Source organism: Carassius auratus, chromosome 34, assembly GCF_003368295.1.
Source record: "Carassius auratus strain Wakin chromosome 34, ASM336829v1, whole genome shotgun sequence".
NCBI classification, from domain to species: domain Eukaryota; kingdom Metazoa; phylum Chordata; class Actinopteri; order Cypriniformes; family Cyprinidae; genus Carassius; species Carassius auratus.
In genome coordinates, this window is record NC_039276.1 from 7,557,519 (window position 1) to 7,576,802 (window position 19,284).

General features: G+C 34.8%; 2 protein-coding genes across 2 annotated transcripts; one reads left to right on the top strand and one right to left on the bottom strand.

Moving 5' to 3' along the window:
• Positions 1 to 249: 249 nt before the first annotated feature.
• Positions 250 to 10,111, bottom strand: LOC113053057 (signal transducing adapter molecule 2-like). The gene is made up of 14 exons (XM_026217711.1): positions 10,072 to 10,111; positions 7,998 to 8,082; positions 7,681 to 7,756; positions 6,682 to 6,777; positions 6,436 to 6,582; positions 5,059 to 5,128; positions 4,683 to 4,875; positions 4,422 to 4,516; positions 4,245 to 4,327; positions 4,049 to 4,136; positions 3,618 to 3,672; positions 3,371 to 3,527; positions 3,106 to 3,248; positions 250 to 1,807 (listed from the first exon to the last, which is right to left on the bottom strand). Exons 1-14 carry the CDS (start codon positions 10,109 to 10,111, stop codon positions 1,606 to 1,608), a joined length of 1,530 nt encoding a protein of 509 aa, XP_026073496.1. The 3' UTR covers positions 250 to 1,605.
• A 495-nt stretch (positions 10,112 to 10,606) lies between these two features.
• LOC113053058 (very-long-chain (3R)-3-hydroxyacyl-CoA dehydratase 2-like) lies at positions 10,607 to 18,258 on the top strand. The gene is made up of 7 exons (XM_026217712.1): positions 10,607 to 10,867; positions 13,816 to 13,933; positions 14,372 to 14,390; positions 14,865 to 14,953; positions 16,233 to 16,354; positions 16,438 to 16,616; positions 16,812 to 18,258. Exons 1-7 carry the CDS (start codon positions 10,743 to 10,745, stop codon positions 16,892 to 16,894), a joined length of 735 nt encoding a protein of 244 aa, XP_026073497.1. The 5' UTR covers positions 10,607 to 10,742; the 3' UTR covers positions 16,895 to 18,258.
• Positions 18,259 to 19,284: the final 1,026 nt, after the last annotated feature.

Sequence of the window (19,284 nt, forward strand, 5' to 3'; positions counted from 1 at the left end):
ATGTTAAATTACAGGGGGATTTATATTATACACAGCTATAGCTGCTTTTCCAACAGATTCTATGAGGATTCACCCAAGAGGTTGATAATTAGTAGCATATCAGCTGTGCAAGAAGATTATTACAAAATGTAACCAGTTTTGATGCACAAATTATGTAAAATAGAAATGAATAATTAACATTTAGTATCTCCAAATCACGTGAGAGGAGATCAGTTTGGAACACTGGGAAAGTAGCAACTATAGAAAAGCAAATTTTGAAACACGGGTAGTTTTTATTTTCTGTAGACTAGAAGAGTTCACTGTGTTACAAAAGGAATTTGAAAAATGAGCAGGGCAGGATACAAAGAAATCTTGACGTTACAAAACACTGAGTCCATGAGATACAATACAGATTTCCCTCTAGATCTCTTAAAACAGGTTTACCAAAATCCAGCAGCTTTTGAAATAAAGTCTTTTGAATTGGTTTCTATGTTTATTCCATCTCGTGAAAGAACAAGGCATCTGGTGGTAAATAAATGTTTATAAAGTTAAGGTGCAATACAGACAAAGCCAGATATTTAACATCTAATATACAATATCTTTTTTTCAAGCTGTTTATGAAAAAAAAAAGCTATTTTCTTTATTTTTAACTACATTAATCCCATTTTAACAAGAACAAAAGCTGTCTATATGTTAAAGGAATTACACATTTTCCCATTTTGGTTAAGAAGAAATGGGTGGGTATATCCGAAAAGCACATTTCTTCACATACATTATAAGCAAAAGAACAACTGATTGATCTTTTTCAGCTGAGGAGTCATAGACCAAATAAAAATTAAACCGTATGCAATTTTACATGCCTTAAATTAAATCAAACAACAGCGAACACAAGCGGTACTTGCATATTATAAATATCATTATACAGTGAAATATATGGATTGACCATAAAGGGATTGCATCGTCAGTTCTAAAGCACAGTTTGCAAAAGAATCTATGAATATCACATGTATCCTGTACCCAGCTGCCCCTTCTAAATCTGTGCCATAATTCTAGAATCACTAACAGCAGGATTAACCTAAAACTGCCAATTTGATTGTAGGAGTTTATAGGAGTGCTCTGAGTATTGGCACATAAAATCATTGCAGATTTGGTCATCCATGTATAATCTTCTTCTACAATCGTTCTCTCTATAATGCATAAAACCCCACATTTGCTTTGAAAGGCAAGAAATTAAAGTTGCGGGTCAGAAATAAATGGAAATGGCAACAGTTAATCATAATAATGGTCTCTTCAAATGAGGGACAGTATGCACTTTGAGCATTTTACCATTTTATCTTTAAATTCTCAATCAGAAAAAAGAAGAATTTGCTGGTGATTATCACAAGACAACAAAAATGGTGTTTATGGTTAGTGTGACCCTGAACTCTGCCCTAAACTGCTTAATGGGTTAGTAAGTGGGAGAGAAAATGAAGTGTTTGCTTCCTTTTGTCCCGTGAAGACAAATGTCAATGAATCCTTGCATGTTTCTTGTCATCAATAGAGACGAAAGATACTCTCAACCTCATTTCACCATTTGGAATTTGCATTGAATATTGATGGCTGTGGAGTCAGACTTGCTGTACAGCGTTACAGAAGGGGTTGCTGGTAGAAGGCTGCTTGTTGCTGATGAGGGGCAGGTTGGGCTGAAGCTGACATTGGATAGGAGGTTGGAGGCAGACCAGAATTAGCATTCTGATAGGCAGACATATCCAAACCCATGCCCATCTGATGTGGGTAATGAGCGGGGGCTCCGGGAGCTTGGTTTACGTATGGTGCATTCATGGGGCCGCTGCAAGAAATAAGCAATTTGCAGTTATCTAAGATGAGTTTTCCAAACACCACTATCAGAATGATACATTTTAAACAAAAGCATCCAAAAAAAAAAAAAAGGCTGTTGGCAAGTACATCTTTGTCAAAATAGAAGTCCCACTACTGACACTTATCACCTAAACAGAAAAATGTATCGGCCAATGTTGATAATTATAAAAAATGTCAATATATCAACATCATAAAATCAGTGGGCTTCTAATTAAGGCTTGGCAAAATTTTTTTTTTTACAATTGATCGTTTTTAAAAAAAAAAAAAACCTTTTCCAGAATTTATTTCAGCGAACAATTAAAAGAAGATCTGATTAATGTGAATCATATCATTAGTCTTCTCCACTAGAGGTCACCCTCTTATTTACCTTGCGCAATGTTACAACAGAAAACCTGTCACTCATTCAGTGCTTTTCATGGTGGAGATGCCATTGACAAGAACTCGAAACAAAGTGTGATTTGCAATGCTCAGGTAAAAGTCCATAGTAACACTACATATCTGTGGAAGCATCTGACAACAAGCGTAAAGGCACCATAAGTTCCGCAATGAATGAATGAATGAATGAATGAATGATGGATGGTGCAATGCACTGTTTTTTTACACAAACGTTGACGATGCTTGCAGTGTTTTTAACGTCTCACTATGATGATATGAATACACAAATTTCATGCTCGGCTGCTCTGAGAGTCACTTCATTTTATTGTTTAATTCACGGGAACCTGTCAAAATAAAAGTATTTTAACGTGAAGAAATTATATTACTATTTAGCAGTCTTAAGACTCAATGTAACAACAGTGCTACCACTATTACTTCTAATAAATATTAATAAATATTTATTTTTAAAAAGAAATAAATCACATGTGTTTTCTTTTTAATTTTAACAGTAAACCTCTGTTGTGCAGCACTTTGTTTGCCAAAAAATAAAAGGGTTTTTCATTTGATTAGGATCAAATTTAATTGTTTTATGCCTACATCTGATTACCAGAAAAATTAAGAAGAACATTTTAAATGGCCCTATTATTGTTTAAAAAAGGACCCTTTAAAAAAAAGAAAAGAAAAAAAAGTTAAGCCTCACACCATGCAGTTACGACGGCTAAAAGGAGAGCGAGTCATATATTTTCGGCCATATTTCTCTTTTGGACAAAAAAGGAAAATGCCATTTCTAGACGATTTTTGGTGCATCCCTAGTAGAAATAATCCATATTTATGCAAACAAGGTCAAAGTTGTTTTGAAATTAGAGGGACACTAACAAGACGCCTTTGGATTACCTGATGTAAGTAGGTTGTGCTGGCTGGTTTGTAGACACTGAATTGACTGAAGGAGGAAGGGAACAGAGAGGGCCAGCTTGGTCCGAAAGACTGTATCCCTGTGGAACACCAGAGGACATGTAGGCTCCAGATGGCTGATAACCCTAAAAGACAAAAGTTAGGATTTTCAGAATCAGAACTCCGATTCAGAATAATGCAAACAGAACTGTTTGTGTCACAAAATACCATGGACTAAATTGGCACCAACTGTCTATTAAAAGCCAACCTGCATCGTGAGAGGAGTAGGGGCTCCAGGGTAAGTGCCTTGGAGAGTCTGCATTTTGGAATATGCATTGTAAAGTGGAGCCTCATTTATCAGCTGGTTATACAATTCCAGTGCCTCCAGCACCTTCACATTCAGCTCGGACAACTCTGAGTGCTTTCTGCGGGAATCAGAGAAAGGTGTTTTTCCTCATATGCAATGGCTAAAAAACAGCCGACCTATTTTGGAATAAGTTTTGATTTCAACAAACCTGTCGATCTCTTGTAATTTCTCATCGATCATTGGGTTCATCTTTTCACAAGCATCTTAAAAAAAAAAAAAAAAAAAAAAAAAAAGGGCAGAAAATTAGATTCAATGATCTTTTGTTGTAACATTTGACAACAAAGATGTTTAAATGTGATAAAACACTATGATGATCGGAAATCTGGAAAGTTTTTCATATTGTAATTTTAAAAATGAAACACTATACTTTGCATTTTATTACCTTGGCAGTAAATTGCAGAAAACTAACTCATGTTGCTGTGTATGTGGTTCTAACAATGGATGAGGAAATTTACATTTTTTTATCTTTTCTGACCAAAGTAAATCAATCTCTCTCTCTCAAAAAAAAAATCTCCCTTTTTTACATATAAATGTAATCAATATTAAACATGAGCAACACATGAAGGGCCTTCCTAGTACCTTCTAATGTGAACAACTCAGGGCTGTCAGGTGAGGCATCTGCAGGGTCTGTGTTCTGGAGCAGGTACAGAGCTTTGTCCATCTTCTCCTATAGAGAACAGAGTCAACAATCAACATAAGACAAGAGGACTTCACCAAGAGCCCGTTGATTATATCAATTACATATCAATGTGGCCGAAGATCAATCAGCGCTCACCTCATCTATATACACAGGCTCAGGCTCAGCTTTGACTTCAACAATGGGCTCCTCTGGAACTACGCTCTTCTCTACATACATCACTGTAAGAAAAAGAATTCGGGAGAGATGCATGTGCAATTTGAATATTCAAATGTATTATTCCCGCACAAAAATCCAGGTTATAAAGTGTATTACCAGGGTCTGGTTCATCATTCAGTTTGGTGGTGACAAAGTTAGATGGGAAGAGGCCTACTCCTCGATGATTCTCTCCTTTCCACCAGTTTGGATCACTGTTGGATAACAGCAACATTATTTCCCAATGGACTATTTATATGAGTTATGAGATTTTTTTTTCATTTTTTATGAGACACACAAAATAGTTTAAACTTTAACACTATATTGATTGTGAAATTGATACAATTAATTAAAAATAATCTCCTTTAACAATCAGTTTACCTGTCATCAAGGATGATCACGAGCTCTCCAGCCTTAAACGTGAGCTCATTGTCTTCAGCCGCTTCAAAATCATAGAGGGCACGCACTTTACGTGACTCTTTCCCTCCATTGGTGTTGTAGGGTGGATCAGCCATCATGGCTAGGGGTCGTGTCTCTGCCTGCTGTTTCTGCTCCTGTAAGGACAGCTCAATGGCTGCAAGCAAAATAAAAACACTCATTATCTAGGTAAAGAGGACTATAGTTACAGTGACTCTACAGTTAGTGTCAAATAAGTTTTTATGATGCTTCGGCAGAGGCCCAGAAACATTCATCAGGTATAAATAAACCGCAATAACAAATAATGATATGAAAGTATGTTAGCATGCACAGCCTTCACCTTTGGCCAGATCATCATCATCAACGGTTTTGCTGGTGGCAGATGTGCTGTTGGGCTTTGTGCTTGAGCTCTGCAAGAAGAGATCGCATAAAAACACATCAGAACTGATCTGCAAAAAATACATTTTATCTATATAAATCCTACATATAAAAATCAATCAATCAATTAAATTCAATTTCACACATATATATATAAAAATAATAGCAAAAACACTGATACCAATCAGTAACTACTGACTCACTACTGACATTTGAGTCACACAGTAAAGTCTAGTGACCTATTTTATGTAGTCGATACTCATTAACAGCAACATAAATGTTTTCATGCACTTGTCCTTTATTAAAACAAAATGGTGTGACAACAATATAATAGTGGATGAGTGAATAAATGAAGGAGAACGACAAAGAACTGAAATCTTATGGGCCGTGAGGGCAGTATGGCAAATATGTGACAGGAAATTCCATTCTGTCTCCAGTTTACACACAGGGTTTAGCATTCCAGACGCACTCGGCTGATTTATTCGCCTCTAACCTAAATGGCTAAAGCGTTATCAGATATTTCATGTGAGAAACAGTGGTCATGTTTAGTCACATGATTAATTCAGAAATCATGAGGTGACTGACTATTGTTTATGAACTTTTGATGTTAAAAGTTTTAATCATCTTTAAAAACACATAATTTCAAAGATTGACTGAACAAAATTGTAAAACTAAAGACAAATCACCACAAAATAAAACAAAAATAAAAACCTTGTTTTATTATTAACAGTAATAATGTTAAATATTATGACAGATAACAAATTTTCTACAAAAAGAAATCTTTGGTAATATTGTACACGTCACTTTTAATTAAATGAATGTCCTTGCTGAATAAAAGTACTAATTATCCTTTTAAAAAAAATAAATTACAATAATAATAATGAAATCTTACTGACCCCAAACTTTTGAATGGTTTTGTAACTGTATGATATAAAGTTATAATATATTTATTCAGAAATTAAACCAAATACAAAATGCATACATATACAAAAATATTTTCTTCATTTGAAAATGCAAACATTTGAAAATATTAAAATCACAGAAACTTTGGAAGAACATTGCAATGACCTCCACTGCAGACATGGCATGACAACAAGGTGATACACATACTTCTGACCTACCAATACAGGAAATACAAACAGAATAAGTAATAAACTATGCAAAATTAGGATGTAAAAAGTTATCGCTATGAAAGTAAACCCAGCCAAATGACAGGGTCATATATCTAGGCCAAGCACCAGCGGCTGTTGTCTGTTCTATCAGCACTGGTGTTTATGGACAGCTGACATCACACCGTCAGATCCAACAGGATCACGTTATTAGTTGATAGGAGAAATACCTGAGGGTTTGCGGTGGGAAAGGACACTCCGTCTTCTTTGAGGGACTTGATGGTGGCACTGATGAGACTGAGCTGCGGGTCTTTCTGGAAGTCTTCATTCCACTCCACCATCAGGGCCTTGAGTTTCTCAGCAACCTTTGGGTGAACCTGAGGAGAAGACAATGAGGACGGCAGACATTATCAATGGAATTTGCCATAATTTATGTAATTTCAATATCATTTATACAGTGAGCTGAAGTTCCTTACCCTGTTTAACACACTACGAACTTCACTGGAAAACTCCCGCGAGCAGATTTCTAGGTGAAAGATTTTTCCACTGTTTGAAACACAGGCACCCAGCAACTAAACAGGGAAAATACAGCAACATTTCAGGAACCATTATTTGCATCAAAAAACATTCATGATCGATGAATCTCCAAGACCTTTCCTGTTATTTCTAAATGGTGGTATTCAAAAATGTTTTTGATTTAGACTGATTTGCTCATTTGTGAATGGGTAAATTCAAATATATATTGACTTGAAGATATTTCCATGACTTTTCCACTGCCCGATACTTCCAGGATTTCCATGACAATTTAAGAACAATTTTCTACACAAACAGTGATTGCACACTTGTAACAATTCTGTAATACTTCAAATGTGTGTAAATGAAATGTGTAATCATAATGAAGATTAATATTAACAATAATAATTAATTTCTGACTATTATTATACATTGTTATTGCACTCCTGTAACATTTTACATAACTGTTTGTTTATTTGTTCTTTAAATATATGTAAATGAAATGTAGACACAAAATAAAGATTCATAATAATTACAATAAATAATAATCATTGCTATTGTCATTACTGAACACTTCTAACATTTCCTATTTCTGTTAGTACTTCCATTAAATGTTAAATAAATGTGACATCATAATAAAGATTTATACTACTAATACTAAAGCTTTTTTTATTATTAACATTAACATTATCATCATCATTATATTTTGTAGAAAGAAGCTATCTAAAAACAGAGTGGGAAATCTTTGCAGGATGAGATGTTGGGGAGTGGGAGCCGACAGAAATCACTTCCAGATGCGCTCTGGAGTTTTTTTTTTAAGCTTTTACAGCTTAAGTTTCTTCTGCACAGTAACTATTTGCATGCCATAAACAGGTTGACTTTCCTAAGAACATAAACACTGTGATAACTAACACAATCATTTACTAAACTCTGTCATTGGCAACAGAAGATGAAGAGCTCACCGTTAATGCTTGCATGGCTACATGAGGGACCTTGTGGTTCACACGCTTCATGACTGACCTGAGACAATCCTTTGCACTATGACAGAAAAATGAGAAAATGACAAAAAGGGGCACAAACATACTTATATTATTGAGAGATACACCATTTTTTAAGATTAAAAAAATAAATTAAAAAAATAATACAAATTAATAAAGCACAAAATGTGTCTACATAAGAAAAACGATGCATACAAGCAACATTAATGTTATTGTTACTAAAATAAGCATTACAAACATATAGTTATTAAAATCTTGTTTGTAATGAGATTTCAGCTCACCCATTGGGAGTTGTTCCGACCCGGTCACAGATATCCATAATGAGGCCCCAGTCCTCTGATGTGTTAGTTTCACTAGTGGCTTTCTCTGAAAATGCAAAGGAAATGAGCATTTAAAGAAACAAATCCAAATTATACTTTCAAAACAATGTTCTCAAAAGAAGTGGTCGACCGATATATTGCCAAGGCTGATATTTGTCATTTTTCAGATAGAGGCATCTGCCGATGTGTTCGAGGCGGGACTTTTATTTTGACGGCGCAGAGAGCGGCAGTGCCCGAGTGGACACAGTTCACACTCTCTCTCGTTCGTCGTCGTCGTTAACGGTTGGTCTAATACAGATAGAAGTCTGTCTAATAATCAGATAGAATGGTTAAACAAAGAAATTAATTTATACAGAAAGTATTATAACAAATGCTTTAATATTAGGCCTATTATTAATAGAAAGGCAAATATTATAATACTTTCTCGTTTGCCGTCAGCATTAAACAAATATGCATTTATATAATTTAAACAAATCTTTGAATGACTAATAAACATTTAATTTCACAAACCTTGCAAACTTAGTGGAATCCAGCTGTGAGAGCTTGTGAAGTGTGCGTGTGTATACAGCATGATCGCGTGTTCTTTGCGTGATGCTCAAATTATACTGCACTTTATGCATTTGCCCACTGTCATATTCATGTCATTTTAACTGAGTGCTGTATGTAAAATGAGTATTAACCTGGCTTTATTTGAAAAATATGATTCCCAGTGCACACAAACTTCCCAGAATACTTTGTGCCCTGTTGGTTACAGTGCTTACATTCTTTTTTTTTATTACATTTTTATTGAATATTTATTTGTGAAATATACTGTCAACTAAAATATAAGCATGTTTCTTTTACACATTTATATTTTAATCCATTTTCAAATAATTTAAAATTTCTTAAATATGAATAATAATAATTTACAAAATCATATCTTTTGGCCCTCTGCTTTCCAAGATATCGGCATCGGCTGTCAAAAAACACATATTGGTCGACCACTACCACTCAAAAGCCATAAACACACAATACTGTGCCTGTTATTTTGCACATCCAGCTTGTCTCAACATGCACAACAAGCATTTCTATGATAATCCACTAGTATAGATTATTTTACCCCTCCTTCAAGAATAAAACAGCTGGGTGCATTTGAATGACTAACTCGAGAAATGACGATAGGGAAATTTGCATTGCAACATCCAGCAACATACAGCTTGAAATAAAATTACTAATACTCAAGTGCTTTAAGCTCCTCCAGAGTGGAACGTACAGTGTCACAAGTTCATACACACTAAGGTATTAAAGGACAAAACTATGAAAATAACAATGTACATGCTATTTTGTGTTACTTTTGATAAATTAACTCCCATTACTCATTCATGCTTATTGGATTTTTTTTTAAAATGTATTTATTTATTGTGGATTTTTTTTTTAAGCTAAGCATTTTGAAATAGCATTGTATTAGGAAGGTTATATAATATTTCATGTTAGATTTAAATTTTTATATTACATTATGTTTTGTTAATTAAATGTATGTATTGTATTATACTATGTTATATTAATTATATTAGTAATTATAGTATATTATTAGTAGTTAAATATTTAAATATCACGGCATATAATATATATAAATAATATATATATATATATATATATATATATATATATATATATATATATATATATATATATATATATGAAGGCATTTTTTTTACAAATAAGTATTCTTGAAATAATAAACATTGACATTTTATTATGATGAACTTTGTACAAACAGCTCAAAATATATTTTTGACAGAATGAAAATGATTAATGTTAATCTAAAAAGTTGCAACAATATCGCAAGTATGGTGTCAATTCTACTAATTACGTTTGACAGCTTTAATAGTTAAATCCCGATACATAAGACATATCAGGGTTGAGAGTATTAGAGAAAATAAACAAAACAAAACAAAACAAAAGAACTTAGATCTATAGGATCTGACAGCGAGGCCCTGTTAACTGACTTGTCAATATCACATCACTTCGACAAAAACAAAACTGTCAAACTCACCCACATCCTGGTCGAACGGGTTTTGGCCGAATAAAGGCATTCTGAGACCTTTTTCTATCTATTGAAGGTTAAATTCAAGCGTATTATCTACGTAAATCGAAGATTTCTCGTTCTCTCATCCATTAAACTGCGTCCACTTCCACCAGTTGCTCTTCCGTAAACTTAGTAGGCAAACGCAATGCCTGTCAGAAAAATCGCATACGTGTCACAATAGCCAAACGATTATAGATTTTAAGTTATATTTAGACTTTATATTAACACCACAAAAATAAATGATGAAGTGATGTCATTGTTTGTTTTTATAACTCTATATTTCCGTAAGGCACGTACGTTGAGTCCTTTTAAAGACCAGTGCGTTCTGAGCACGAGACCCGCGCTGCCATCTAGCGACTGGAATTAATGTTTCTGAAATTTCTGTAACACAAAATCATTTTTTTAATCAATATTTATAGTATATTCATAAAAACCGTGTTGTTTTTGTTGTTAAGCATGTCCGTGGATAAGCGAATCTAAACTGTAATAGAGTAGCAGAGAGGACATCATTTACACCGTGTGCTCGCCAGGGGGCGCTCCATTCATCAGCACCTTCTATACATGTCAGCAAGGCCACACGCCTTCATTCACTCAGCGGGACCATCGCGTGATCCTCTCTTTCTAATGGTAGTTCAGTCATGTCGGCACCTGCCATGGGGACCAGCAGAACAGCGCACACTGACTCCAGTAACAAGAAGAAAAAGGGACCCGGAACGCTGGCCACGGCGTATCTGGTCATTTACAACGTGGTTATGACAGCAGGGTATGATGAAAATCAAAAGCTCTTCCGTGCTCGAGCGCGTGACAGTAAGAATGAATTGGTTCGATTTCAGACAGCGTGCTCTATCTGAGAGGTTGACAGATTCGTGGGTACCTCCCCTTTGGGTTTATATTGCATGATTTAACACCGTTTGCTTGAAATAAAAATACATTAAATTTCTTCTGAATATTTTTGCTAATGCAATGCAACGTAAATCCTATTAACGCCTGTTTAACACGCCTCTTCTGGGCTGCTGGTTGACAGCGATCATTGGTTGCATGAATGAATTGTTCTTTTTTACAGTTAGATGGCTTTAATGGACGTAGAAGAGGATTTATTGTCTTTGTTAGTTTAAATGTAGCACCGTGGGTAAACAGTGAATAGAAGTGCACTGTCTTCGTAATCGTAACCCCGAAACTGTTGCACAATTATGTCAGTTTCGGGAACGAATCGATTCGGTAGAACCTGTTCGTTTCTAAATCACTCTGGGTTCTGAGAAGGGATGTTAAATCAATAAACATAAATTAACTGAAATAGTGATTAATAGCTATATTTGAGTAAAAAAAAAACTGTGAATACATGTGTATTTCTCTTATGGAAAGCAATTTGTAAACATTGTTTTAAAATGTGCAAATGTATATATATTCAAAGCGTTACTAGATCTATTTTTGCTGCATTTTTGAAACGTAAAAAAACAAAAAAACAAAAAACAAAAACAAACAGCGAGTACTTATAAAAATCCTTCGAATAATTATTTAAAATCGAATCTAAGTATATCCCAACTAAAAAAAAAACACACGTGTCGTTTTGATACTTGTAATCCAATCAAACAAAGCAAATTTAATTTATTCAAATATTTCTGAGCTGAAATTATGAGTTAAAAAAAAAACATCACTACCGATGTTTACATAACTTTTAAGACTTAATATTATTGCTTTCTTGGATGGGAATTGTTTTTCTGCAATCGTTATTTTTTCAGATTCGTTTGAACCGAATAGTTTGCAAATCACTCGACTGTGAGTGAGGAACCAGTTTATTAACACGAGCTTTTCGATTAAACTGATTCACTCAAATTATTTGAACTTCTCAATGCAGCTTTAGCAGCAACACTAACCAAACCGGGTTTGCTACATTTTCGCAGTGCAAACATGAATAGTTTGCTGATGCAATTCAGTCGTTGTTTTTCAGTTAAAGATCATTTCATGATATCTTACTGGGACATTAAACTTTGTCCGGTAATGTACCATGTGCATTATTTTCAATTGGAAATTACAGTACAGTCCTTTATCTTTAGTGGTTTGATTTTAAAATGCTGTTTGTTTTTGGTGATATTCAGACAAAGTATCATCTGCTAGTATCATGGTATTGATGCTTTTCTATCTTCTGTCTTCATTTTATACCAAGTGCTGCACATATAGGTGCTGGTCATATAATTAGAATATCATCAAAAAGTTGTTTTAATTTCACTAATTCCATTCAAAAAGTGAAACTTGTATATTATACAGTATTCATTCATTACAAACAGACTGATTTATTTCAAATGTTTATTTCTTAATTTTGATTATTATAACTGACAGAAAGGAAAATCCCAAATTCAGTATCTCAGAAAATTAGAATATTGTGAAAAGGTTCAATATTGAAGACACCTGGTGCCACACTATAATCAGCTAATTAACTCAAAACACCTGCAAAAGTGGTAAACGGCTACATTGACTTTGGTTTTCAAAAAAAAACACAATGGACCAACAGCAGTAGATGACATTGCACCCCAAATCATCACAGACTGTGAAAACTTAACACTGGACTTAAGCAACTTGAGCTTCTCCATCTCCATCCTTCCTCCAGATTCTAGGACCTTGGTTTCCAAATGAAATACAAAACTTGCTCTCATCTGAAAAGAGCTTCTGACATTGTCTGTGGTTCAGGAGTCACTTGACAAGAGGAATACGACAACTGTAACCAAATTCCTTGACACGTCTGTATGCCTTGCCCCCAGCCTCAGTCCAATCCATGTGAAGTTCACTCAAATTCTTGAATCTTTTTTACTTTGCTTGGTTTTCTCGGTTGGTTGTGCATCTTTTTCTTCCACACTTTTTCCTTCCACTCAATTTTATTTCAACATGCTTGGATACAGCACTCTGTGTACAGCCAGCTTCTTTGGCAATTAATGTTTGTGGCTTACCCTCCTTGTGAAGGGTGTCAGTGATTGTTTTCTGGACAACTGTCAGATCAGCAGTCTTCCCCATAATTGTGTAGCCTAGTGGACCAAACTGAGAGACCATTTTGAAGGCTCAGGAAACCTTTGCAGGTGTTTTGAGTTGATCAGGTGATTAGCATGTCACCATATTCTAATTTTGTTGAGATCGTGAATTGGTGGGTTTTTGTTAAATGTGAGCCAGATCATCACAATTAAAAGAGCCAAAGACTTAAACTACTTCAGTCTATGTGCACTAAATTTATTTAATTTACAAGTTTCACAATTTGAGTTGAATTACTGAAATAAATGAACTTTTCGATGATATTCTAATTTATTGAGATGCACCTGTAAAAGAAGGTATAACAGAAAAATATACGTTTTGAGAAACAAGCTCCTTTGTACATTTTGCATAAGAAAATGTATACAATGCAATGTAACAACAATAAATGTGCTGTATGTATTTAAATGAAACCATTATCAGGCCTTTTGTTGTGCAATATATTGCCCCAGAAATAATTGCGATGATCAATATTATTGTCATTTTATAACCATTTGAGGTAAGGTCATGTACATATATTATGCGATAAGTCTGTATATTTATTATTGCGACAAGGCTAACTGTTATAGGCCACTATTTACTGTTAACTGCTGTGTTGTGAGAGATTTGCATGCAGTTCCACACCTGTGTGCATCCTGGAAATGCCCTCCTCTCTCAAAGCAAGGACGAGTTACTCTACGAATCTTTCTTATCTAGATGGCTGGTCATTGCTGTTGGTCTGGTTCGAGCATACCTTGCCAGAGGAAGCTACCATGGTCTTTATTACCCGATAGAGAAGCCCTTAAAATACTTTCAGACTGGTGCCCTCCTTGAGGTGAGAGTTATGTGAGCTATATTCATTTAAATTCATTCATAATCATGAATTTAGCTACTTTAAAAAATGTAATTGTAAAATTTTGCTCATATTACAGTTTTTACTGTAATTTGTGATCAAATAAATGTAGCCTTGATGAGCATAAGAGACTTAAACATTAAAAATATTTTTCAAAATCTTACTGACCCCTACATTTTGAATGGTAGTATATGAAAATGAATAAATAAATTTTATATATTATATATCTTTTTTTTATATTATTATTCTTTTTTTTTTAAACCAAACAAAATGGTTGTTTTATTTGGCTGATTTCATATTTTGGAAATGTATGTTATTTTCTCACCCTGCAGAGTTCTGTTTGATTATTTTTATGCTAAAAATGATAATTCCTTGAGGCTGAGTGCACCTTATAATATTTGTTCTTTGCTCTCTTCACAGATATTGCATTGTGCCGTGGGTAAGTGCACCCTGCTGCTAATAACAGTATCTTATTAATTTCGACTATAAATATGCACTAGGTGAAATATATAGATCAGATTGGATATACAAGGCAAGCTTTTTTTAACCCAGCACTTCCATCATCAGCGAGGGGGCTGGTTTCTCTGCTAGTCTGACAGTGATAATGTGATAAAGAGTCTCACTGCACCCGTGGAGCGTAGAGTTCACAGTCCACACCTCATTATCTGGGGCTTAATGTGACCTTTCCCAGTGCAAACAACCAGTCCTGTAGCACTCTCTGTTACATCATAACCATCCTTACTCTCTTAAATTATTCAAGTTCTGGGAATTATGTCACTCTCATTATATTTAATGTAATGAATTAAGATTATTTTTATGCTTGCTTTATTGCAACTCATAGTTTTATTCTGATGAAGCCTACATTGCAAAAATAGGATTGATCTCTTAACTCAACATTTGAAATGTTTTGAAGGAATTGTTCCCTCCTCGGTGGTCCTGACTGGGTTCCAAGTGATGTCACGGGTGTTCCTTACATGGGCAGTAACGCACAGCGTTAGAGAAGTACGTTTATGTTTAAAGGGATTCATTTAAAAATGTAAATTCTGTCATCATTTACTAACCCTCAAGTTGTTGTAAATCTGAATTTTTTTTTTTTTTAAACACAAAAGAATATATTTTGAAGAAACCAAACCGCTTCCACAAGCCATCAGCTGCCATAGTATGGAAAAATGTAGTTGTTACCAGCAGCTGTTTGGAGCAACATGAGTGTGTGTAAATGATGACAACAATTTCATTTTTGAGTAACAATGTTTTTAACTAGCATATGTTACAGTGTTATTTTAGAACTATTTATAGACTATCATACAATTTATTAATATTTTACATTTGCTGGATTTCTTATTAGTTTAAATGTTAAAACATTTAAAGATTTTTTTCTGTTTGGTCATTTATACACTTAATCTTTCCAAATTTCTATTTCTAAGTTTTATTCATTTTAATACTTTAACTTTTATTTTATTTCACTTACTTTTCATGTGAGTTTTTTTTTTATAGTTATCTAATATTTATCATTTATTTTATTTCAGATGTATTTCAATTAGCAAAAACTTTTATATAGTTTAATCTTGGTTTTAGTTTGGTTTTAAAACACGGATGTTTTAATTGTTCAGGTGACCTACAGTATTTTTGGTATATTATTGATTATTTTTTTAATAATGATGATATCAGGGATTCTCACTGGTTAAAACCTGGGTATACAAATCCAGTATCATTATAACATCAATCTCTCAAATTTCTCTTTATCATTAATGTTCCCTATAACAACACTATGAGCAATATTTCTCTGTTTGTCTCATTGACTTTTGTCCACTGCCATCTAGTGGATTTCAACAGCTGGTTTAATAGTTCAGTGCTCCTCAAAAGCCAAAATCCTGTATTAGTAGAATTTTAGCGTGAAGAAAACAATGTTATTTATTTGAAGTTCATTGAAACTAAGAATCAAGTTCTGATTGTCTATCCCAGAGAAAGAAGTCTGAGCTGAAGTGTGTAGTTCTGTAAGTTATTCCTGCGAGAAATAATACTAACATGTAACATGTCCATGTGTGCCTGTGAATGTTTCTATTGCTAAAATAACCTCCTTTCAAGCCTGTATGTGTGTAGAGGCGAAATTGGAGCCTTTGATGGGCCTGAATGCTTTTTGAAGTGCTTCCGTTTCCGATCATCTCAGCGGTCCATCTTTGTGTGTCGAGTGGCTTCAGTGAATTGCGCATAACTGCATGGTTCCCGACTAAATTTCTCTTCTGTCTCTTCCCTGTGTGACTTACAGTTTCTCTCATTTTAGGTCCAAAGTGAAGACAGTGTTCTCCTCTTTGTGGTGGCCTGGACGGTCACGGAGATCATCCGCTACTCTTTCTACACCTTCAGCCTGCTCAACCACCTGCCTTACCTCATCAAATGGGCAAGGTGGAGCTCCTCAAAGTGTATTGTCTGGCCTTTGTTTGATAGAAAAGTATATTTTATATACTCTGCTCTTCATATTTTCACAGGTACACATTTTTTTTTGTGCTGTACCCCATGGGAGTGACAGGGGAACTTTTGACGATTTATGCCGCGCTGCCATACGTGCAGAAAACAGGGCTCTACTCCATCTTCTTGCCTAACAACTACAACTTCTCCTTTGACTACCACACCTTCCTCATCCTCGTCATGATCTCCTACATCCCCTGTACGTTTTAATTCCCGGTTAAAGAGATTATGAATTGCGTATTCTCCAAATGCTTTGTTTTGATGTGGTCCATTTGTAAATAATCCGATTCCTCAGGTGATCTCGTATAGCTTCAAAATCTCTTGTAGCTCTTTCTTGTCTTGTCAATGAACAGCTGTGTTCCTGTTAATGACCTTCTTTGTCCGTGTTCCTCAGTATTCCCGCAGCTCTACTTCCACATGATACGCCAGAGGAAGAAAGTTCTGGGGCACGTGGAGGAGTACAGCAAAGTGGAATAACTCGCCCTGCCGTTGCCGCACACAGCAGACTGATCGCACCGAAAACAGAAACAAGCGGATAACCTTTAAAAGCCACACTACTGATTTTTTTTATTTAAAAAAAAAGCAAGACAAGGCATTCTTGTCAATTAAACAGGCCAGATAAGCAGAACGATTGCTAATGATACTATTTTGGTCCAGAACTGTTGCAGTTGGTGATTTTTAGGGATCTTGTAACTACACAAATGTGTTTTCCTCAGTTTAAAGGGAGAGGAATGTCTTTACCATACTAATGCATCAGCTGCTGTGTAACAACATTTTTTTAATTCTAGATGTAGAAATACAGACAAAATATTGTAGCAAATATCATTCAGATAAAGGGCAAAAATACAGTCAGCTGCATCTGGTGGCTTTAACCAGAAGAAATGTCTCATAATTTTCCTGTGTGGTGTGTTTTGTACGTTGTATTTCAGACATTTGAATCTATTTTACTTAAATCTCTGTTTCTCTCTCAACTCAACTCATTTCTTTTCTTTATATTTGAGTGTAATTCATAACTTCAAACCGTTCTTGACTTTCACACTACTTGCGTGTCTACTGATTCCCATCATGATTACTGTTCTTTTTGTTTTGTGTTTCTAAAAGGATCAATGTTAATCGGTTGTTTTGTTCAGTATTGGATGTATATTGTTGGTTTGTGGCCATTTGCGGAAACAAAAAAGAGGTGTATCACCCAAAGAAATTGACTGAGTTGCTGGGTCGGACCTCATAGTCAATACTACTTATGTACAAGATATGCATTTCTGTCGTAGAAAAAGATTGCAGCTGACACTTTTGGAGCTTTTATGGCTGGCGATGTGGAAGTGTTTGGCTAAGAGAGACTCGCATGCCACGCAGAAGAGAGCACAAGCCTTGGCTAATGGGGGCCAATTGGATTTGAGTGCCTCCAGTCATACTTTTCTAATGAGTCAAATCTAATAATGTGGAGGGAAAGCTGGGAGTCGAAACTAACTTAACGCTTCATTGCCCTTCTGCCTAATTGTGACAGTCAACTTCAGCCCTCCCAATGCAAATGAGTCTCTCTTATTGAAGTGTGAGCCACACTTTTACACAGAGTCTTTGCAAATAAAATGGTAAGCCTGTTTCCCTTAACAAGCCTATTTAGGAAAGATGAGCATGGGATGAATGGAGTGCAACTTTGAATAACAACTGCATGTAAAAGTGGTGTGGCTAAAGTTTGGTTAATAGAAGCATGGCCCTTAACTCAAATAAAAATGACATCATTGTCAAGCTTTTGATATACAAGTTCTGCATGGGACCAGCAAACTTTGTATGAATAGTAATACGATTATATATATTTACAATAAACATTACATGGGAAGCAAAGCCAGTTTGTTTTTATTCTTTAAACTTGAGTGCTTTATCTTCCTCGTATTTTAGTATATTGAAAGTATTGTGTGTTTCTTACATATATTTCACTTTATTTCAATATACAACTAAACACATATTAGGTTTTGTAGACTTATAAAGTATTTTAATAAAGGGGATTATTCATCCTTCCTTCACATGATGGCAGTAGAGATCTATCTTTGATATTTTGACTGAACACGTTCTGTGAGCTCAATTGTCAGAAATGAGCCTTTTTATTAAAGGGTAATGTTTGCTTCCTGGGGGTTTGATTTTAGCTATTTAAAAACAATGCATCTCCCTTTTATGCTAAGTCCAGTATATATATATTATTTGACTTGATTTAATTTGATTTAGAATAAGAATTAAGAAATGTATCTGGTGTTTAGAAGATAAAAAGGAGCCAATTTTTGCTTTTGCATTTTGAAATTTAATAAAACCCTGATGTGGTTTAATCGTTATTTAGAAGAGTGTGGAAAGCCGAATGAACACAATTTAAAAAAGTGCTCGTGCCAATACATATGCACAGTTTGAAATCATAGGGCCTGTTTGCACTTGGTCACTTCATGTGTTTTCTCTGATAGGATAGTTTTCTGATTTGTTAAATTAAGCTAATTTTACAATCCTTGCTTTATGTCTGATTTTAAACATGAATTCATTTTCGATTATATTTGAGTTTTCTCATAATAAAGTGGCACAAAAGCAGTTCTCCTTAGGGTTTGTATTTGCATCTCATCTGTTTAAAGGATGGGAGTCATGAGACCTATGAAAAAAAAAACACAATCCGAGGAAGCATGACTCCGTTGCAAACAACAAGATCTTCTGTATTCTCGAAACGACACGGAAAAGTTGAATGCTCTTCACACAGCTTTTGCCAGATGACGGAATCCTGCATTTTGAAATGGAAAAAGTGTCAACACACTGGGTCGATAAACAACTGACACAACTTATCCCATGCTAGGGGAAAAAACGATGTATTGTCTGTTGAATCATTGAAGAATAAG

Bases quoted from the DNA above. Each gene is read 5' to 3' on its own strand.
- LOC113053057 (XM_026217711.1), bottom strand. From the start codon at position 10,111: ATGCCTTTATTCGGCCAAAACCCGTTCGACCAGGATGTGG. The intron at 7,757-7,997 runs GTGAGCTGAAAT...TTTCTGTCATAG, and splicing joins GTCGGAACAACTCCCAATGG to TGCAAAGGATTGTCTCAGGT. The intron at 6,778-7,680 runs GTGAGCTCTTCA...TTCCCTGTTTAG, and splicing joins TAGCCATGCAAGCATTAACG to TTGCTGGGTGCCTGTGTTTC.
- LOC113053058 (XM_026217712.1), top strand. From the start codon at position 10,743: ATGTCGGCACCTGCCATGGGGACCAGCAGAACAGCGCACACTGACTCC. The intron at 14,954-16,232 runs GTACGTTTATGT...CTCTCATTTTAG, and splicing joins TAACGCACAGCGTTAGAGAA to GTCCAAAGTGAAGACAGTGT. The intron at 16,617-16,811 runs GTACGTTTTAAT...CGTGTTCCTCAG, and splicing joins CATGATCTCCTACATCCCCT to TATTCCCGCAGCTCTACTTC.